The following is a 20,709-nucleotide window of genomic DNA, read 5'->3' as shown; positions in this document are numbered from 1 at the left end:
ATTCTTTTTGTCTTATTTACTTCCCAATGGCATCTATTTAACTATAGATATAGTAGACATTAATGACATTTAATGGAATTTTGTCTCTCCAAGTATTCTCCCCCCACCGCTAATAATCAATACAAACTAGATAGAGTTCAATTGTTCATGCAAAAATAGAAGCTAAGAAGTATGTTAACAGAGGTCTGTAAAATTTATGTTAAAATTGTAGGATCCAGTTGTTTTTTTAAACCCGTTTCTGCATATTATTGCAATAGTTATGTTTGGCAAAATATGTTAAATAAGGAAAAATAATATTGAACTGCTTGAACTTTGTTGGAAAATGCTGGTATTTTTTATGCTCTTTATTTTTTTTTTTTACAATAGGTTATTTGAAATCATTGGGGATGCACTATCAAACACCCCAGACAATGTTTCCGTGTTTGTTAGTGATGCAAATATTTCTTCGCAACATGTTTTAATGTATTCTGGGATCATTAAACAAAATGCAAATTGATATTGTTCTCATAATTAACTGAAGTAGTTTCTCTTACAATGGGTGTTTATACTGAACTATAAGAGATCACTAAGGTGAGATCACATACCCGGAAAGTATATATTTATTCCTGTGTATGTGTGTCTTGGGCTAATGATAATTATTGCAGTGTGAAATCACAGTGGCTTACCATGAAAGGAGATTGAAGGAGAGTTTAGATCAATTTAATATCATTCATTGTTGCTATAAAAGTGCACTTTTCTCTGACTCCTCCAAAGCTATTTCCGGAGCCTAAAGCAAAATTACTTTTTAATTAAAAGAATAGGAAAAAAATACGATTGTATTTTTTCAAAAGCAAACTTTCTCATTTTATTTTGCATTTATATACATACATTTTACACATATACATTTTACAGCATAATTACATGTATAATGCACATTCACAAAAATCACACAACAATAAAAACATAGGGCATTTTACTTTCACACTTGCTTGAGTATGCAGCTTGCATTATTAATTGAGGATGCCTATTACTCAGGTGTTTTAACACACTAATTTTGAACTAATAATGATACTTGTTTTGCAAATAGAAATCACAGCCTTATTGTTTATTTCTTTGTAAATAGAATATCAGATTTTCATAGCACAGATCCCATACAGGGGCCTGCAGAATTGGGTTTACTTGCAGATTTGCACTAAATCTCACCTTTGCAGACAATCACTACTTTATTATTATTAGTATTATTTAAAAAGCATAACTATAGATTCCACAGCATTGCCACTGGTTAACCTGAATGTGTAGCTATTAAAGGGAATGGGGATAAGACATATATATTAAATTCATAATGTACACTGTATAGAGATTGAAATGCAATTTTCATATCCTTGTTTATATGTTAGGATGGTTACATGTTTTGGTAAAATAATCCTGAAGTGAGAAGAACATGGAAGGTGCAGAGTTTCTTAAGTTACTTGCCTGATTGTTGTGCTGACCCTTGGTAGTGTTTATTAGTTCTCTATTACTGACCTAAAAGCCTGTGTGAGGCCTGCTTTTTTGACTCCACTGTCACTTCAATGGCTACATTCTGGTTGCAGGACAAAATCTGACTGTATAGAAGCCAAAATCTCAACATGATAGCCAGTCACCGGACATTTGTGAAAGATAATAAAGATAGAAGCCTATTTGTTCCTCTTACTTCTAGTTCCCATTTTAAAACAATACTGAACAGTCAGCATATTTAGTCTGAGCCGGTAGCTATTATCTATCCACTTATGAGGAAGTAGTAGTTTTTAGTACATTTTTTAATACAAAATAAATATTTACGCCTCTACTGCCTTAATGAATCTGGGAAAGATGGAAGTCCAGGGATCAGTGGAATTTCTGGACCAGATGAGTGCTCTACCTAGCAACCTATGCCAAGATGTTCAGGAAATCCAGATGGCCTTTGTGGTGACATGCTCACACTGGATCCATTTTTAAAACTGAATTGAATGTTTCTATTCTTCAGTTCCTGCTAGACAATTGTAGGTAGACAACATCACCTTTTTCTTTTATTGTATGGCTACATAAGGAGCTGTCTAGACAGGTGATCTTTTTTCTAACCCTATATACAAATACTATATTTTCATCACCTAAAATGTCTGCAGCAATTATACAAACTATTCTGGTAGCTATGTGAGGTTAATTTTTTTTTTATAGGTAAAATACCTTGTGTGGTATTTTCCTCTTTTTTAGCTATTCTGAAAGAAGTTAGAATAGTCTTTTGTTTTTGTTTTTTTTGAGGGAGGAAGGTGTATTTGATTATGTAGCAACCTATGAAAAGTATATTTATAGGCATCCCCTATGAAAAAAAAAATCCAGTAAATATTTGGAATTTTATTTCTACTATTTTTTTCTATTACACAGCCTGAATAGGAACTCCACTAAAACAGCAAAATAACTCCAATAAAAACTGCAAAATGCATACAAATTGACTTTACCTCCAGGTACAGGCAGGTCTTAAACTGTTTGGTAAATTATGTGCTAACATGCCCCTTAATTTCCACGAGAATAGCTATTTTCAGTAAAATTAATGCAAATTACCTCACGAATTACTTCATAATTTATCGCATGAGGTAAAACATGACTAAAACCTACTAGAATTGCTAAATGTTATTACCTCATGAGGTAAATTACCGTACATGAGGTAATTTGTTTGAAAGTTCAACATATACACATTGATATATCCGTGCTGGAGATAATAAAATGTCCCATAAGCTGCCAAGAAGTCTAAAAGTCCTCAGATAGACTTCATCACCAATTCTCCTTTAATAACTTCAGCGCTGTAGGGAATTTCAGGCTAATATATCCATCACCAGACACCCTTCAAAGTGTAGGCTTACCAATTTCTGAAGAGACCCAAGTTATAAGGTCTAAAGGCTCAGATTGATCACCAATACGATCACCAACACGATCACTTTCCTTATAAGTCCTCGGAGATTCGTATTACAGCTTTAGCTCCTTTTAACAACAGCCGCTCTCAGCATAAAAATAATTTTAAGAAAAAAATGTTTTGACCGAAACCGGTCAGGCTTACGGTGGTAGATGAGAAGGGCGCTCCAGGGTATTTTGTGATACGCGAGATAACATTGAGGGTCCCTGTCACAAGGGCCAGGAAGTGAGTACTGTGACTCTATTTATTCGTGGATGAAAAATAAATGTGTTGTTTTTAAACGGAATACACTTAGATTTGTCCCGGGTTATTATTCTTTTTATGCTGGGAGCGGCTGTTGTTAAAAGGAGGTGAAGCTGTAATACGAATCTCCGAGGACTTATAAGGGAAGTGATCGTGTTGGTGATCGTATTGGTGATCAATCTGAGCCTTTAGACCTTATAACTTGGGTCTCTTCAGAAACTGGTAATCCTGCACTTTGAAGGGTGTCTGGTGATGGATATATTAGCCTGAAATTCCCTACAGCGCTGAAGTTATTAAAGGAGAATTTGTTTGAAAGCCCTACCAGAATTGAGGCCAAAGTGTAGCAACATATGTTTTTAAAGAGACTCAGAGACGAAAAAAAGTACAGCTCTGATACTTACCTAGGGCTTCCTCCTGCCCCATAAACACGTCTAAGTCCCACGCCGTCATCCCGTGGTCTGCCGTTTAGCCGCAGTGAGCTCCGTTACCAGGCTCAGTGGCGTCAGTCCGGGTCTACTGCGCATGTGTGGGAGGTCTACGCATGCGCAGTAGAACCTGACTGGCATTGACTGAGCCTGGTAACGGAGCTCACCGCGGCTGAAGGGCAGACCGCGGAAGGACGGCGTGGAACTTCCGTGGGAGGAAGCCCTGGATAAGTATGAGAGCCGTACTTTCTTTGTCTTCGAGCCTCTTCAAGAACTAACACACTAAAATGGAATAATTACCTGAACACCATATAAAACATATGTGAACACCATATGGATTAGTTTAAAATTTGTGTGAAACACTAAGCAAATGAGAGGCTCCCTGTATAGCTGGATGCACCATGTAACTAAAAATTTGTCAACTGTTATAATGTAATTTGTTTTTTTACAATGCAATATTAAGCTGTAAGTGAGACACTAAGCAAATGGAAGACACTGAATGAACTATGTGATTAGAAATATACAAAAACTAACTCAGTGTTTCATATTTGTTTTTTTTACAATGTTAACACTAAGTTGGAAGTGAGACTATAAGCAAACAACAGGTCCCTCTCCCCTTCCTTTTTCTTCATATAACTGGCTAAAAATAAACAAATCCTAACTGTAGTAATTTAAAGAGTTTTTGCTTGTTTGTTTGCTTTCACTATAGTAACACTAGGCAGGAAGTGAGATGCTAAGGACCAAGCATTCACTAAAGGCTATAATGTGCAAAACAGCAGCAGCATGGCTTAATGCTTGATGTAATATGCTGCACTTGTAAATAATTTAGTAACCAAAACACTAATGATAGCAGAAATGAATGGCGATGAACAGTTAAAACCAGTTTGGGCTATAATGTACAGAATACCAGCCCCACTAACAGGAAAAAGTAGTGATGATGATGATGACCAACACAGACATGCAGTGTGCCGACAGCAGTAGACATCAATATCTGACATCTGACATGTCACAGCCACGGCTTTGCATCGCCCACCCCTCCACCTGACGTGACTCCATGTTGCCCCACGTGTTTAGACAGGAACCAATGGGCATGGTGCCTGATCGTGTTCCCACAGAAACTCGATACTACGGCAGCCTGGAGTGTTCCTTTGTTGCGGAGATCTTCGGCTCCAAGCAGGTAATCTTTCACTGGTGCTGATTCCCGCTTACCAAACTACACATTAAGCTTGTTAACTCACCAGCTGTCCCACGTTCGGGCTAATCTCCCATTTCCGTTAAGACTTTACATCAGATAACCAGGCGTACATTTGTTGTTATGATCGCCATGGTTACGGTTCCTTTTTTCCCCGCCTTAATTCAACCTATTAACACAGTTTATAAACCCCCCTGTGTGCCAGCCAGTGACTCACTTGACAAAGGCGTGGATATGCCAAAACGCGTTGTGCGGTCCCTGGCACACGGACACCGACAGGAGGCACCTCATCCATACTATCTGAGACACCCCCCGCTGCTGACCACAGAGGCGGAACAGGTTGCCCGCTGGAGGTTATTTATGCGATGTTCCCATGACAAGCTCATACAACACTGCTTTTCAGTAAGTGTATTTTAATCTTGCGTGATTTTACAATAAAAAGTTTAATACACTACGGAGTGCTCCTCCGTTTTTTCTTTTATCCTTTTGCGACATCAATATGTCCCCTGGGTGGGGCGTATATCTGCCACCACCAAGACAACTGCCAGAGTCTCTTGCTTATGCTGGTACCACTTATTTGTGAATCATGTGAAAATGTCAACTATTTGGTTATACAGGGGAATCTCACTAGTTGACTCTGATATAGTAAACCTCTGGATATAGTAAATTTAATTTCCAGGGCCCAAGCATGCACCTGTATGAATATACAATGTATGACTAATCCTGATATAGAAAACTTCTGATATAGTAAACTACTCGGTCCAGTCCCATTAACGTTTACTATGAAGGGATTATACGCTAACTGAACTGCACCAAATCAACAATACGTAGGATGGATTTCATTTTTACTGAACACCAACATTACCAATACTACTGATTGATTGATTTATTTATTGTATTTATAAAGCACCAACATATTACGCAGCACTGATTTATGCTTAAAGCATTTTTTTTCTGAGAAATTGAAATCACATTGTAGTTTAAAGGAAACTGATAGTGAATGGAACACAGAGGTTGCCATATAGCTATCTCTAAAGCATACATGGCAGTTTGCCGCCTGGCCACTTTGGCGCAGAGTGAGTCGAATGGTGAAATTCCCAGCGGCATTAATTACTATCTTCTCTCCGAGTCATAGCAATCATTGGATCCCCAAATTACCCGTGAGCGGGCCGCGGACTATAGCATTACTGTTATAGCCGTGCCAAACTCAGACACAATGGGACACGTGCTATGTGCCAAGAGGCCCTACCTCGATCTGTGTATGTCATGTGCATGGCTGTTGTACCTATTTTTTGACTTTAGTCTAGTCTAACTGCAACAAGCATACGTGTAGCTGAGTCGGAGTTAATTTGAATATCTGATCTTTCTGGATCATTGGGGCTGAAGGTGTGATTTACAAAACCTTTATGAAGTATTGATGATCAATAGTGATCTGTGAACAGGCTTTTTAACGATAGTACAACTTACACAACATTTGTGCAAGCACCAGTAAACACTATACTAATAGTAGATAATCGGACTGACCCAACTCAGTTTTTCTCCTCAGTTTTCTCCAAGGTGATACTTTACATCTAATCAATAAAATGCCTTTGCCACCAGCAAGCAAGAAAATACGCAGAATAATTTTGGCAGTACTTTTTCACCTATTTTTGGTTCTTTTTCATTTGCAAAGTGCTAAAAAGTTTTTGTAAAGATTAAAATTATCTTCTAGGACAAAATGTAGGAGAAAAAGTGAATTGTATTGGGCCCAATGTTTTTGTATGTTTGTCGACAAATAGAGAAACATGCCTGAGCCTGCACTATTCCCTAATTTTGGTAGAACCAGATACTCCATGGTTCTCTCCATACCACGGATACCCAGCAGGGGAGGTCTCTGGGCAAACTAAGCTAAACGATAACTGCATATTATCTGGTTATGTAATTTAAGCATTAAGGATCCGCATAACAGCCAAGCAAATAGTATTTTACAAAAAGAAATCACGAATGACAGCTTCCATAATACTCTTGGTTCAGAATTTCTTTAGCTTTTGTCAAGAAAAAATGACTATATATATATATATATATATATATATATATATATATATATATATATGGGTCAACCTGTACTCGAGTTGGCAAGGGCGTAGGCCAGCAACCGACATGCTTTATAACGCCCCGGTCAACGATAAAAAATGAGATGAACTCACCTGGGGCTTCCCTCAGCCCCCAGCAGCCGATCGGTGCCCTCGCAGCCCCGCTCTGACGCTCCAAGACCCGCCGGCGAACACTTCCGGTTTGGCCGTCACCGGCCGACAGGCATGGGAACGCGAGTGATTCTTCGCGTTCCAAGAATGTATATCGCCCCCTATGCTGCTATTGCGACCAGCTGGCCGCAATAGCAGCATAGGGGGCGATATACAGGCTGGAAACGCGAAGAATCACTCGCATTCCCATGCCTGTCGGCCGGTGACGGCCAAACCGGAAGTGTTCGCTGGCGGGTCCTGGAGCGTCAGAGCGGGGCTGCGAGGGCACCAATCGGCTGCTGGGGGCTGAGGGAAGCCCCAGGTGAGTAAATCTAATTTTTTATCGTTGACTTAAGTTTCACTTTAAAGTACCACTATTACGAATAAATTGTAAAATTGTAAAATACATGTTTACATATACATATAAGCTGTTAATTTTTATTTGATTTTCTTTGAATCATTTAATTGTATTTGAATCCACTATACGTTAGATTATTCCTATGTTGCAGTCACTTATAGTAGGCATTACAAATCTGATGAATCTCCATCTCCTCATAGGGTTATCTTGGGTTGCTTTTTTAAAAAATATACAGAGTGCAAATGAGTAGGTCAGCATGTCGGCATCTTTATATAGATCATTTTCAGGGTGTGATTTTAAAAGAATAAAGGAATTGCTGAGACACCCCAATGAGAATATGGACTAGTCCAAAACCTGTCATGGAGATTCCCTGCTGGAGCTGTAATAGCTTCACATTCCTAAGGCATATGAGCAGGCACCCAATAGAGAGAGGCTTGGAAAGTGGACAGGTCCCCTTTAGCTCCAGTTCCCAGCTTACTACACCTGTCTGCAAAGTGTGTGTGTGTGGGGGGGGGGGGAGATAAGTATTCCCACCCTGATTAATAGGTACAAGGGTCTTTCAGTAGACTCTTTATTTTTTTACTTTTTAAGTATCACGCTTATAGGTGAAGAGGTCTGACGTGACAAGTGGAAATCACAGTAATAATGAGAAAAGCGTAGTCTGAGACAGGCCGAGGTCGTACACGTGATCAGATGACTGGAGTACAGAAGGGCTAGGCAAAATCATAGTCAAATAACGGGCAGAGTCATACACATAAGTCAGATGTCAGTCGTATTGGAAGGATCAAACAGTAGCGAAGTCAGGGACAGGCCGAGTCATACACAGAAATCAGATGGCAGTAGTCCAAAGGGCTAGGCAGATACGAGGTCAATAGGCAGGCAAAGGTCGGTACACAAATCAATATACAATATTACAAATAATACAATACTGACTGACTAGAGTACATATATATATATGCTGATGCGCAATATATGAAATGTAGCTCTCAATTCTCTCACTAGCTAGGGGCCAAGAACCAGCAAACTGATTAGTATCAAGGCCTATGAGCAAGTGAAAGCTCTGGCCTTAAGTACTTCAGGGACAGACCCTATGCCCACCCCCAGAATTGGCAGCACCTCCTGCAAAAAGGTGTCAACTGAACATCACAGCTGACACCTCATCAAACACGCCTCTTTAGCCTATAAAGGCCGCCCTGTCCCGCGCGTGTGCGTCTGATCGTACTACGCACGCGCGTGCATTGATTCACTGCTGCAGGGGTGCTGGGGATGCCATCGGAGGATGGCAACGTGGAAGTCTTGCTTTGTGAGCGAGTACCGCTGGAGACGCCGCGGGAGACGTTGTGGGACTCGCTGCAGGAAGGTAAGCTTGTTACAATAAGTTTGCATGTTCTCCCCTTGTCTGCGTGGGTTTCCTTTGGGCACTCTGGTTTCCTTACACATCCCAAAAACATACAAATAAGTTAATTGGCTTCCCCTAAATTGGCCCTAGATTAGGATACCTACATTACACAATACATACTTAGACATATGACTATGGTAAGGATTAGATTGTGAGCCCCTCTAATGCTGGGAATACACGGTTCGTTTTTGCCTTCGTTTAAACCTTCGTTTCGATTGTGCCTTTTGTCCTTTTCGATCCCGAAATAATCGGTCATACGGTTAATATCACCACCCACGGTTTCGTTTTTTTTTCCGATTCTGATGGTTTCGTTTTTCCAATGATCGAAGGCTGCAAAAAAACGAAACGAAAATCCCTTTTTACAGGGACGGACTAGCATAAACGAACATATAATCGATCTGAACAGCCATCAAGCCTACCAATGGCTCGATTAGATGGATAAAGAGAGATAATATCAAACATGTTCGATCACTAGTCGTTCGTTTTTGGGGTCTATTAATCGAAACTATAATGAGATTATGACTATTTTCACATACGTTTTCAACACTCGATTCGTTTACCGAACGAATCGAAGGTTTAAACGAAGGCAAAAACGAACCGTGTATTCCCAGCATAAGGGACAGTTAAAATGACAAGACAATATACTCTGTACAACGTGCAAGTAGCAGATCAAGATAGTGGTGCTATAGAAGAACCCAAAAGACATTATCAAGATTAAGATTAGTAAGACCCTGAACTAATTAGCTAAGGTAGGAAGTGCTTATCTGAGCAATCTCGCATTGGTGCAATTTTCCCATGTTCATTACTGAGGACCCCATCTGGAAAGGTATTGTCTAAAGAGCTCCCGCCATGCTTACCAGCAGTGAGCATACGTTTGGGTGGGGCTGGGCTTTCCACCCACTACACACAGCTAGCAGACACAGTAATCTGGTAAGTAAATTTGAAAGAGGCCCATACACTTGCTTGCTCTGATGTGGCAGGCAGAGTTAATATACCCAAGCAGGCGATCCCCATGCCTATTTTCTCTTTCCCCAAAAATGAAGGTGTATGGCACTTTGTAAGGTTTCAGCTCTGTAGTAACGCTGAATGTAATGTGCCTTCTTAAAACAGAAGGTATTTGCGATGATTCAGCTTTAACCTCCTTAGCGGTAATCCCGAGTCAGGATCGGGATGGAAAGCCGCAGAATAGGGTGGTAATCCTGTGCCTGAGTGAGTTTCATGCAGGAGCTGCTGCAGACTTTTCTGTACTATGTTTTTCTTCTTGTTTTTAGGGTCTAAAAGCTTGTGAAAAATGTTTATTTAGACTTAAGGTCAAAAAGCCATAATACCAGGGAGGTTAAAGGAGTTCTTGGGCGGGGGGTTAAAATAAAAATGGACACTTGCCTGGGGCTTCTACCAGCCCCCTGAAGCTGGAATGTCTCACGCCGTCCTCCAACGATCTGCTGTTCTCCGCCGCCGGTCCCGGTCTGATCGGCATCTGAGACCCACTGCGGCCACGCGCATCATCGGGAGCTTACCGCGCAGGTGCAGTACAAGAAAACTTCGTACTGTGCCTGTGCAGTAAGCTCCTGATGTCGTGCACGAGAGCAAGCATTATTCGTCTTGTTAGACGAATATATTACCGGGACCTGCGGCGAGGAACCGAGGATTGTAGGAGGATGGCGTGGGACATTACAGCTTCAGGGGGCTGGTAGAAGCCCCAGGTAAGTGTCCGTTTTCATTTTAAAAGCCCCCAAGAGAACCCCTTTAAGTTAGCAACTGTGGTTTCCTATGATGCATCACTCTGGAATATGCAAATTATCTCTTTATGCCCCTGAAGTAAGTGAGCAAGAAGGCCCAGGTGGATATAAACAAAGCTGACTTTTACTAGACCATTTTGTATGTCAAAGACATCTCACAATAAAATAATGACTCAAGCATGAAGAAGTGATCAATAAGGTGTCATACCTTTCCGTAATTTATGCTTGCTAAAGTTTAGTGCATCAACCGCCTGGATCTAGTTATATATCCAGATGTCAAGTGAATTAAATTTGCTTATTCAAGAAAACATCTAACGTGTGTTTTGCAGCTCCCATAGGTGTCTAACAATGCAAGAGTGTTTGATATGCTGACAACATCTAACACCTATATACACGGTCATAAGCATGGCTTGTACACCAGTTACATTTAACAAGTGAAACTGTTTCCATTTTAAGCTTAGCAGACTAACTAAGCCATAGAGCAGAACATCAGAACTTAATCAATTGAATATATACAGTATTTACAATAAGGAATGCACAGCATTTTAGATGCAAGAAATTTAGAATTTCATATTTTATTATACAAAATAACTTTTGTTTGTTTTAACTGCAGTCATTTTTCAAGTAGTCATCATTGGGATGGGTAATAAATTGCACCACTGTTCTCAAAGAAAAGCCGAGGTGAAAATAAACTCATGAGATAAACAATTATATGTATCCTCTTATTCCTAAAAATTACCTTTTTACGTACCCCATGGTTTTCTTTTATATTTAAACATTTACAAAGCAGGTTGAATGTTTTACTAATCAGTGGCAGCCTATTAATAGTCCCAGAGTTAAAAAAAGGTCAATAGTTCATGTATTTTATCTCTCTATGCCCTCAGAAGTTGTATTCTGCCATGAAAACTTTTATGGCTGTACTTTGCTTATCAGTGATATTTACTATATTCCGACAAGGAGCAGACAAGACAGAAGCTGGAACTTTCCATGCCTAGAAATTAACTCTTTCAGACAGCAAAATAAAACAAGTAAAACAGCCTGGTTATTAATATGTTTGGCACTGTACATACACGTTTATCTCATCATGTCACATATCACCTTTGGTACACTGATTGTATTTATGGCCCTTTTCATAAGGTGGCAATACATCTAAATGTTTTACACTTTACTTCATTGTGCATTGCTGCACATTGGAGCTCAAAAGAAACATAAAAGCAGTGTTACTTTTATCAATGTTCTTTCTCCATGATTGGCTGAATGTCAGCATATGCAACATCATGTGACCTGACCTACCCGTGAGGAAGTAGAAGAAAGTCCCACCTCTTCAGCTAAAGACTCAAAAAAGAAAGAATTCGTGGCTTCTCAACCCAGTCAGTGTATGTTGCCAGAGTTGCAAAGTAGCATAATTAAAAATAATTTGGGAAGTCAAAAAAAGCCAGTCGCTGACTGTAACAATGGTAACAATTAATAGCAGTGAATACTTATTTATTATTACTTACAAAAGTAGAGTTATGCTTTAACCCTTTCCCTGCCAAGCACGTATTAGGTAAGTTTTGTCAGGGAAGGGCTTTTTACTGCCATCAACGTACTAGGTGCATTATTTGGCAGTTTGTGCTCCAGGAAGCAGTGGGGCTGACATCATTCCTTCCTCCCTCCACATGGGCACCCTCCTTTGTCTTCCTGCACTGCTGAAGTAGTGGTCGGAGTGTAATTACTCACCCAATCGCTCGCTCCATGCCCATGTCCCCTGCCGGTAACCGTCTGCACTCTCCTCTCACTTCCTGTATGACACGTGATTACATATGCGTCATACAGGATCAGGAGAGCAGCCTGCTGTGAGTGGGGACACCGCGTGGAGCCAGCGAATGGGTGAGTAATTACGCACCACACTGCTGCGCTCCAGCTTTGCAGGATGGCCACAGGAGTAGAGCCCATGTGGAGGGAGGGAGGATGATGTCGGCCCCCTTCCCGCAGTGGCCCCCATATCTGCTACCTATACTGGAGGCTCCTATACCTACTACCTATGCTGGGGCAACTATACCTGCTACCTATACCTGCTACCTATACTGGGTTATCTATACATACTACCTATATTGGGGCACCTATACCTGCTACCTATACAGGGGCACCTATTCCTGGTTAACCTATACTGGCTGCACCTATATCTGGCTACCTGTACTGGTGGCACCTATACCCGGCTACCTATATTGGCTGCACCTACAGTGGTGTGAAAAACTATTTGCCCCCTTCCTGATTTCTTATTCTTTTGCATGTTTGTCACACTTAAATGTTTATGCTCATCAAAAACCGTTAACTATTAGTCAAAGATAACATAATTGAACACAAAATGCAGTTTTAAATGATGGTTTTTATTATTTAGTGAGAAAAATAACTTAAAACCTACATGGCCCTGTGTGAAAAATAAATTGCCCCCTGAACCTAATAACTGGTTGGGCCACCCTTAGCAGCAATAACTGCAATCAAGCGTTTGCGATAACTTGCAACGAGTCTTTTACAGCGCTCTGGAGGAATTTTGGCCCACTCATCTTTGCAGAATTGTTGTCATTCAGCTTTATTTGAGGGTTTTCTAGCATGAACCGCCTTTTTTAAGGTCATGCCACAACATCTGAATAGGATTCAGGTCAGGACTTTGACTAGGCCACTCCAAAGTCTTCATTTTGTTTTTCTTCAGCCATTCAGAGGTGGATTTGCTGGTGTGTTTTGGGTCACTGTCCTGCTGCAGCACCCAAGATCGCTTCAGCTTGAGTTGACGAACAGATGGCCGGACATTCTCCTTCAGGATTTTTTGGTAGACAGTAGAATTCATGGTTCCATCTATCACAGCAAGCCTTCCAGGTCCTGAAGCAGCAAAACAACCCCAGACCATCACACTACCACCACCATATTTTACTGTTGGCATGATGTTCTTTTGCTGAAATGCTGTGTTACTTCTACGCCAGATGTAACGGGACACGCACCTTCCAAAAAGTTCAACTTTTGTCTCGTCGGTCCACAAGGTATTTTCCCAAAAGTCTTGTCAATCATTGAGATGTTTTTTTAGCAAAATTGAGACAAGCCTTAATGTTCTTTTTGCTTAAAAGTTGTTTGCGCCTTGGATATCTGCCATGCAGACCGTTTTTGCCCAGTCTCTTTCTTATGGTGGAGTCATGAACAATGACCTTAATTGAGGCAAGTGAGGCCTGCAGTTCTTTAGATGTTGTCCTGGGGTCTTTTGTGGCCTCTCGGATGAGTTTTCTCTGCGCTCTTGGGGTAATTTTGGTCGGCCAGCCACTCCTGGGAAGGTTCATCACTGTTCCATGTTTTTGCCATTTGTGGATAATGGCTCTCACTGTGGTTCGCTGGAGCCCCAAAGCTTTAGAAATGGCTTTATAACCTTTACCAGACTGATAGATCTCAATTACAGTACTTTGTTCTCATTTGTTCCTGAATTTCTTTGGATCTTGGCATGATGTCTAGCTTTTGAGGTGCTTTTGGTCTACTTCTCTGTGTCAGATAGCTCCTATTTAAGTGATTTCTTGATTGAAACAGGTGTGGCAGTAATCAGGCCTGGGGGTGACTACAGAAATTGAACTCAGGTGTGATAAACCACAGTTAAGTTATTTTTTAACAAGGGGGGCAATCACTTTTTCACACAGGGCCATGTAGATTTGGAGTTTTTTTTCTCACTAAATAATAAAAACCATCATTTAAAACTGCATTTTGTGTTCAATTATGTTATCTTTGACTAATAGTTAATGGTTTTTGATGAGCATAAACATTTAAGTGTGACAGACATGCACAAGAATAAGAAATCAGGAAGGGGGCAAATAGTTTTTCACACCACTGTATACCTGGCTACTTGTACTGTGGGTATCTACTGTATTCCTGGCTACCTATACGTGCTGCACCTATATCTGGCTACCTGTACTGTCGCACCTATTCCAGGCTACCTATACTGGCTGCAGCTATATCTGGCTGCACCTATATCTGGATAGTCCAGAGGCTTCCCCCATTATACTTGACCCCACTGATCCCACTGATTAGTGGAACCCTCTAAGCATATCTGACAAGAGCTTGTAGGATATGCTCTTGTGACCATGCTCTCATCCGTGTAAGAGTGGCCATACTGTGCATGTGTTAGTACAGTCCGTGCCAGTGCAGTAGCACAAAGCTGCTCATGCACGGCTTTTTATTCCATGCTTTGTGTTACTGCGAAGGCATGGACCCTACACACAAATGCATAGTATGGCCACACTTGTATATAGATGAAAATGCAGCCGTAAACATGAAATTGGTCCTTGCTAGCAGCAGTGGGGAACAAATGAAGAGTATGTAAAGTATGCCATGATGCTTTCTAGCATTATCTTGAATTTTGAGCATTTTTGGAATTTACAGTCAACATGTAGGGTGTCACTTTTAGCTTTCAAGGTTTAACATCACAGATTTATAATCACCTCATTAAACAAGTTACTAATAAGTCATGCCTATTGGGAACGTAAATAGGATATAGTGGTGCCATGTGTAAAGCTGTAAAAAATGTCTACTGTTACAGTGAAATGAGTGTGAAGAGAGCATTTTAAAACCTCTTCTTCACTATCAATGTATCACTTTAATTTTCACCTAATTAAGCCTAGCCTTATTATATAATTACACTACCCAACGCACCTATTTCTGTATTGAGTGATTATTGCAATACTATTCAGGATTCAAGAATATTTATGTTAAGTCCCTTAAAGAGAACTAGTCATAAATAGTAATTTATAAGAATCTGAAAAAAAAAAGTTTTTTCCCCCTAAGTCTAATGCACTCAAACTCATATATAAAAGATGTAACCTTTATAAACAAGACTTAGTTCATTCTATTTTCTAAATAGACCTTGTTTGTATGCAGGCAACAATGACTATATCATTTGCTCCTTGTAGCTTTCTTTAACTGGTGGTGCCCCCAAAACACAATATCAACAAAGGACAAAAGTGCTTTGGACAGTGAATTACCATTTATTATGATAAAAAAAATAAATAAAAATATGCACTTACATGAAATATGCTTGCGTGTATATAAAAAAAAACGTGCCTTAGCTTGGCATACAGCAATCTTTTAAGTTGCACTGGGAGTCCATATTTGACTCACCATGACTGAGAGGTAGGTAGGGGCATACCCAGTTCGCGTGCTGATCATTTCACATCACTTTTTGAACGTCACCACCATGTGATTCTCTGTTCTGAATTAACGGTGACATACAGAGTACTCAGCTACGATAGTTCATGGTGAGCTAGAATCAATAGGAATTTGTAGGGGACTGAAAAAAACCTAAAAACGTACTTGCTAAAAAAAAAAAAAAAAGAGGAGTCCGGCACAAACCTGCTGGAACACTGTGCAGATGTTTATTGTCCCATCACACACACATGCAATTTACATCTGACCAAAGGCCTTTTGATCAGATGTAAATTCCATGGGTGTGTGATGGGACAATACATTTCTGCACAGTGTTCCAGCAACTCTGTGTGCGGACTCCTCAAAACCTCAAATTTTCGGTTCGCAAACTTAGAACGCGAATTTCTGCAAAAATTCATAAACGCTAATGGCCGCCGACTTTAGCGGTTAATAGCAAAGCCCACTTACGTGCTAGAAACACCAAATTTCCAGGGTGTGTGGAGGAGGACAGTCTGCACAAGACTAAAAAAAGTTTTCAAAAAGACCTTATAGTTAGAGAAAATCGATTTTAAAATTCTCGTTCTGTATGTGGGATATGTTTCCCTGGCTGCCGACTATAGCGGTTTATAGCAAAGCCCCCTTATGTGCTAGAAACACCAAATTTGCTAGGTATGTGGAGGAGGAAAGTGGGTACAAGAGGAAAAACATTTTCAAAAAGACCTTATAGTTTTTGCTTATCTATGAAAAAACAACTTCAGGAATCTACCAAGAGCAAAATAGACTTACTTTTGTTTATTAGCACTAGCATTCAGATGATAATGTTTAATTTTTCATCTTTTTATGCATTTTTTATAGAAAACATATCGAGATTTCCGATTGCAAGGCGTCCTTGACTCAACTCTAAACAGCAAAACCTACGATACCATCAGGAACAGGCTAACAGTAGAAGAAGCAACGGCTTCGGTCAGTGAAGGAGGTGGCCTTCAAGGCATTACAATGAAAGACAGTGATGAAGAAGATGAGGAAGATGATTAAATGTCTGGATGTAGAGGCTCAATGGGATGTAGCCACCCTGGTCCCCAGTGCATGTCTGTTAGCCACATTAGGGAATTCTCCGTCCACTACAACTGCCCATAACAACTCTACCAATACGATTGTCATTTTAGCTGTGTAATTTAAAAAAAGGGAAATCTAAATGCACTACATTTGGTTCATGGGTTTCCTATCTTCAAATCTATAGGTTCATGAGCAATATAGAGCACCATTGTTTAATACTGTTAATTGATCTATATAGGAAACATGCTAGGTATGTCCCTGTTTTCAGCAAAAATATCCAGTGCTTCATTCCTGTAATGTATATATGTTGATGGTAAATTGTTGTGCCTATGAGTGAGTAGTTATGTCATTTTTGTTGCGTGGATGCCACCCCCGCTCAATACGAATGAAACAAAAAAAAATTCAAAGGCATTGTTTTTAAAGGAGGGAGAGAGAGAGAGAGGCTACACCCAACGAGGTTTAAACTATGGCAATCCATTAATTTCCGAGTTTCAACTCATCTCGAATTCCAAGTCATAATCTTTTACTTGAACATCCTGTTAGTTAACTAGAGGTTACATATCAGCGGATTAGTATTCCAAAAAAAATAACCTACAACTGTTCTTGTCGTAGATAGGAGAGATCCAAGACCGAACAAGCTACCGTTGAAAATAAGTAAATAAAACAGTTTTATGTTAATGTCTTCACTTTAAATGTTAAATTTTGTTTAGGTTTTAATAAAAGTATATGTAAAAAAAAAGAAAAAGATAAAAAGACAACTTTAATAACAGACTTAGACTATAAACTGTGTTTATAAGACTATACAATACTTATTTCCGTAGATTGTAACCTTAATTTACATTATTTTGTGTTTCACAATTGTTTTTATATCTGCCATGTACATTGCATTTTGACCAGTAACTGCATGTCAACAGGGTCCCTCAAGAAGCTTTTTATCTGTGTAAAATAGTGGATCCATCTTGCTTTTGCCTTACAAGAGCCTACAGTTGTAAAAGTGTAAGGACTGTGGCTTCTCAATAAATAACTATTCAGATGTCCTAAGAGTGATGTCATTTCTTGTCAAGGTCTCGTCTAGTTAACCACTTAATGACAAGCTGACTTATAAAAACATCCTGGAACCATTAAGAGGCTCTAGCATAGGCATGGGCAAACTCAGCCCTCCAGCTGTTACTGAACTACAAGTCCTACAATGCATTGCAGGAGTCTGACAGCCACAGTCATGACTCATAAAGGCAAATGCATTGTGGGACTTGTAGTTCCGCAGCAGCTGGAGGGCCGAGTTTGCCCATGCCTGCTCTAGCAGGACATTTTTATAAGTCAGACAGTTCTGCTGCCGCTGTGCGTGTGCACGTGCATGTGTGCGCTCCCGCACGTGCACGTGCATTCCTGTGCATGTGCACGGGAAAATAGTGCAAAAGAAACCCACCATAGAAAAAATACACCTTTATTTCCAAATACTATATTGTCACCATACTTTGTACTAGGGACATAATTAAAATCTTGTGATAACCAGAATGAATAGGCAGATAAAATGTGTGGGTTTTGTGAACAGTAGCAGTGTATATTAAAAATATTGGGGATGAAATTGGAGAAATAGTGTATTTTTTAAACCTTGTTTTTCCCTTTAAAATGCATAGAAAATAAAGTAATTACCGTATTTTCGGCCGTATAAGACGCACTTTTTCTCCCCAAAAAATGGGGAGAAAAAGACCCTGTGTCTTATACGGCAAAGGCAGGAAATCCCCGACTTCCAAACACTCGCCGATACGAACCGCCGCCATGTCGGGGATTCCCTGCCTGTGTGCATCCTCCTTCTGCCTCTTTTGTAACCCCCGACTATGTCAGCTGCCGTGTCTTAAGTCGCCGCTATGGTCCTGACTCCCGCATGTGTCCGCGCCCCCCCCCCCGCGTGTTTCCGCTACCTCCCCCGTGTTGTATGTCCCGGGGGGACATACAACACAGGGGAGGTAGCAGAAACACGTGGGGGGGGGCCGCGAACACATGCGGGAGTCAGAAGGACCATAGCGGGGACTTAAGACACGGCAGCTGACATGGTGGGGGGTTACAAAAGGACCATGGGGGAGACAGAAGGGACAGGAGGAGACATAATGGGGGTGACAGGAGGACCATGGGGGAGATGGAAGAGACAGGAGGAGACATGATGGGGGTGACAGGAGGACCATGGGGGAGATGGAAGAGACAAGAGGAGACATGGTGGGGTGATGGGAATATGCATGGGGGTGACAGGAGGACCATGGGGGGCACATAAGAGACAGGAGGAGACATGGTGGGGGAGACAGGAATACACATGGGGCAGACATGCGGACACATGGGGGAGACATGGGGACACAGGACACATGGGGCAGACATGGAGGATACATGGGGGACACAGGAGGCTACCATTTGAGGGATAACATGTACAAGGCGCTCCGGGAATATGGACGCACCAGGTTTAGTATTATTATTTTTTTTCCCTGGTTTTTGCCCTCTAAACCTGGGTGCGTCTTAAGGCCCATACACACGTCGGATTTGCGCGAACGACGGGTCGTTTGAACGTTCCGTCGTTCGCACGTTTCCGCATGAAATCCGGCGTGTGTACAGACTATCGTTCGGGAGATAAGACTGGTTACCAACGATCCGCCGGGCGGATCGCTGGTAACCAGTCTTATCTCCCGAACGATAGTCTGTACACACGCCGGATTTCATGCGGAAACGTGCGAACGACGGAACGTTCAAACGACCCGTCGTTCGCGCAAATCCGACGTGTGTATGGGCCTTTATATTCCGGAGCGTCTTATACGGCGCGAAATACAGTACTGAAAACAAATATGAACAAATATGAACCCCAAAAAGCCCAATTGGTGGTGAAAAAAACAAGATATAGATAATTTCGTTGTGATTAGTAGTGATTAAGCTATTGGCAAATGAAAGGGATGAGCACTGAAAGGTGAAAATCGCTCTTGTCCGTTAGGGTAAAAACCCCTTTGGGGTGAAGTGGATAAAGAAGAGTTCCAAGAAGTTTCATTAGTTTAGGCATGAAATAAGAATAATATTAAAGTAAAGCTGAAGTGAAAACTTATGAGAAAATGAATTGTATGTGTACTACAGCTAAGAAATAGAACATTAGTAGCAAAGAAAAGAGTATTGTTTTCGAGTACAGGAAGAGTTAAAGAAACTTCAACTTGTTATCTGTGCAAAAAAGCTTTTTTTGCTACTAATGTTCTATGCATTATCCATACTACACGTACAATTCATTATATCATAAGGTTTTTGTTTTGTTTTTTGCTTCAGGTTTGCTTTGAAGAGAACCCATAACCAAGGACTGAACTTCTTCCCAATCAGGAGCTGATACCCCCTTTCCCATGAGAAAATGTATTTTTTATTTATTTATTATATTTATAAAGTGCCAACATATTACACAGTGCTGGACATTAGTTTAGGTTACGGACAATAGTTAGGGGTGACATTGTAACGATTATGGAATTATTTCCATGGTCAGCGCACAGGATGCGCACTGACACTGCGGAAATCCTCCACAAGCGTATAATCTGAGAGAACCCAGCAATGATGTTATGCATCTGTAGAGGGGAATTCCTGCCGGCAGATGGAGCTGTGGAGAACTGAGGAACAACCCCTCTGTACTGCCACAGATGCCAGATAGGAATTGTACGAGGGGAAGCAACGCAGGGCAAGATAGCCCTAAAAGAGAGAGAGCACAGAGACAGGATGTATGTGTGTCCACCAATCTAGTCACCACCCAGTGACGATGAACACACAACAGTGAAGACCAAGTGGAAAAGCAATCGCAAGAGATGGCGATTGCTACAGAGAAGGACTGTATATATGTCCACCAATCTAGTCGCCACCCAGCGATGGCAAACACACAACAGCGGAAACCAAGTGAGAACGCAATCGCAAGAGATGAAGATTGCTAACAGCGAAACAAGACTGAATAAGCACAGAGAAGGAATGTATGTATGTCCACCAATCTAGTCGCCACCCAGCGAGGACGA

The 20,709-nt window shown here is 40.9% G+C and overlaps 1 protein-coding gene across 20 annotated transcripts in view; it reads left to right on the top strand.

The window, feature by feature from the left end:
* CADPS (calcium dependent secretion activator) overlaps nt 1–17,737 on the top strand; it is a 769,567-nt gene extending 751,830 nt beyond the window's left edge. For all 20 annotated transcript variants that reach the window (XM_068253773.1, XM_068253774.1, XM_068253772.1 and 17 more), the window contains one exon: nt 16,496–17,737. In XM_068253773.1, the coding sequence (XP_068109874.1) occupies nt 16,496–16,675 (180 nt within the window). In that variant the 3' untranslated portion in view covers nt 16,676–17,737. The remainder of the gene's footprint in view (nt 1–16,495) is intronic.
* The last annotated feature ends 2,972 nt before the right edge of the window (nt 17,738–20,709 follow it).

The sequence above is a fragment of the Hyperolius riggenbachi genome, chromosome 9, assembly GCF_040937935.1.
Source record: "Hyperolius riggenbachi isolate aHypRig1 chromosome 9, aHypRig1.pri, whole genome shotgun sequence".
Classification (NCBI taxonomy): domain Eukaryota; kingdom Metazoa; phylum Chordata; class Amphibia; order Anura; family Hyperoliidae; genus Hyperolius; species Hyperolius riggenbachi.
This window is presented reverse-complemented; position numbering and strand designations above follow the sequence as displayed.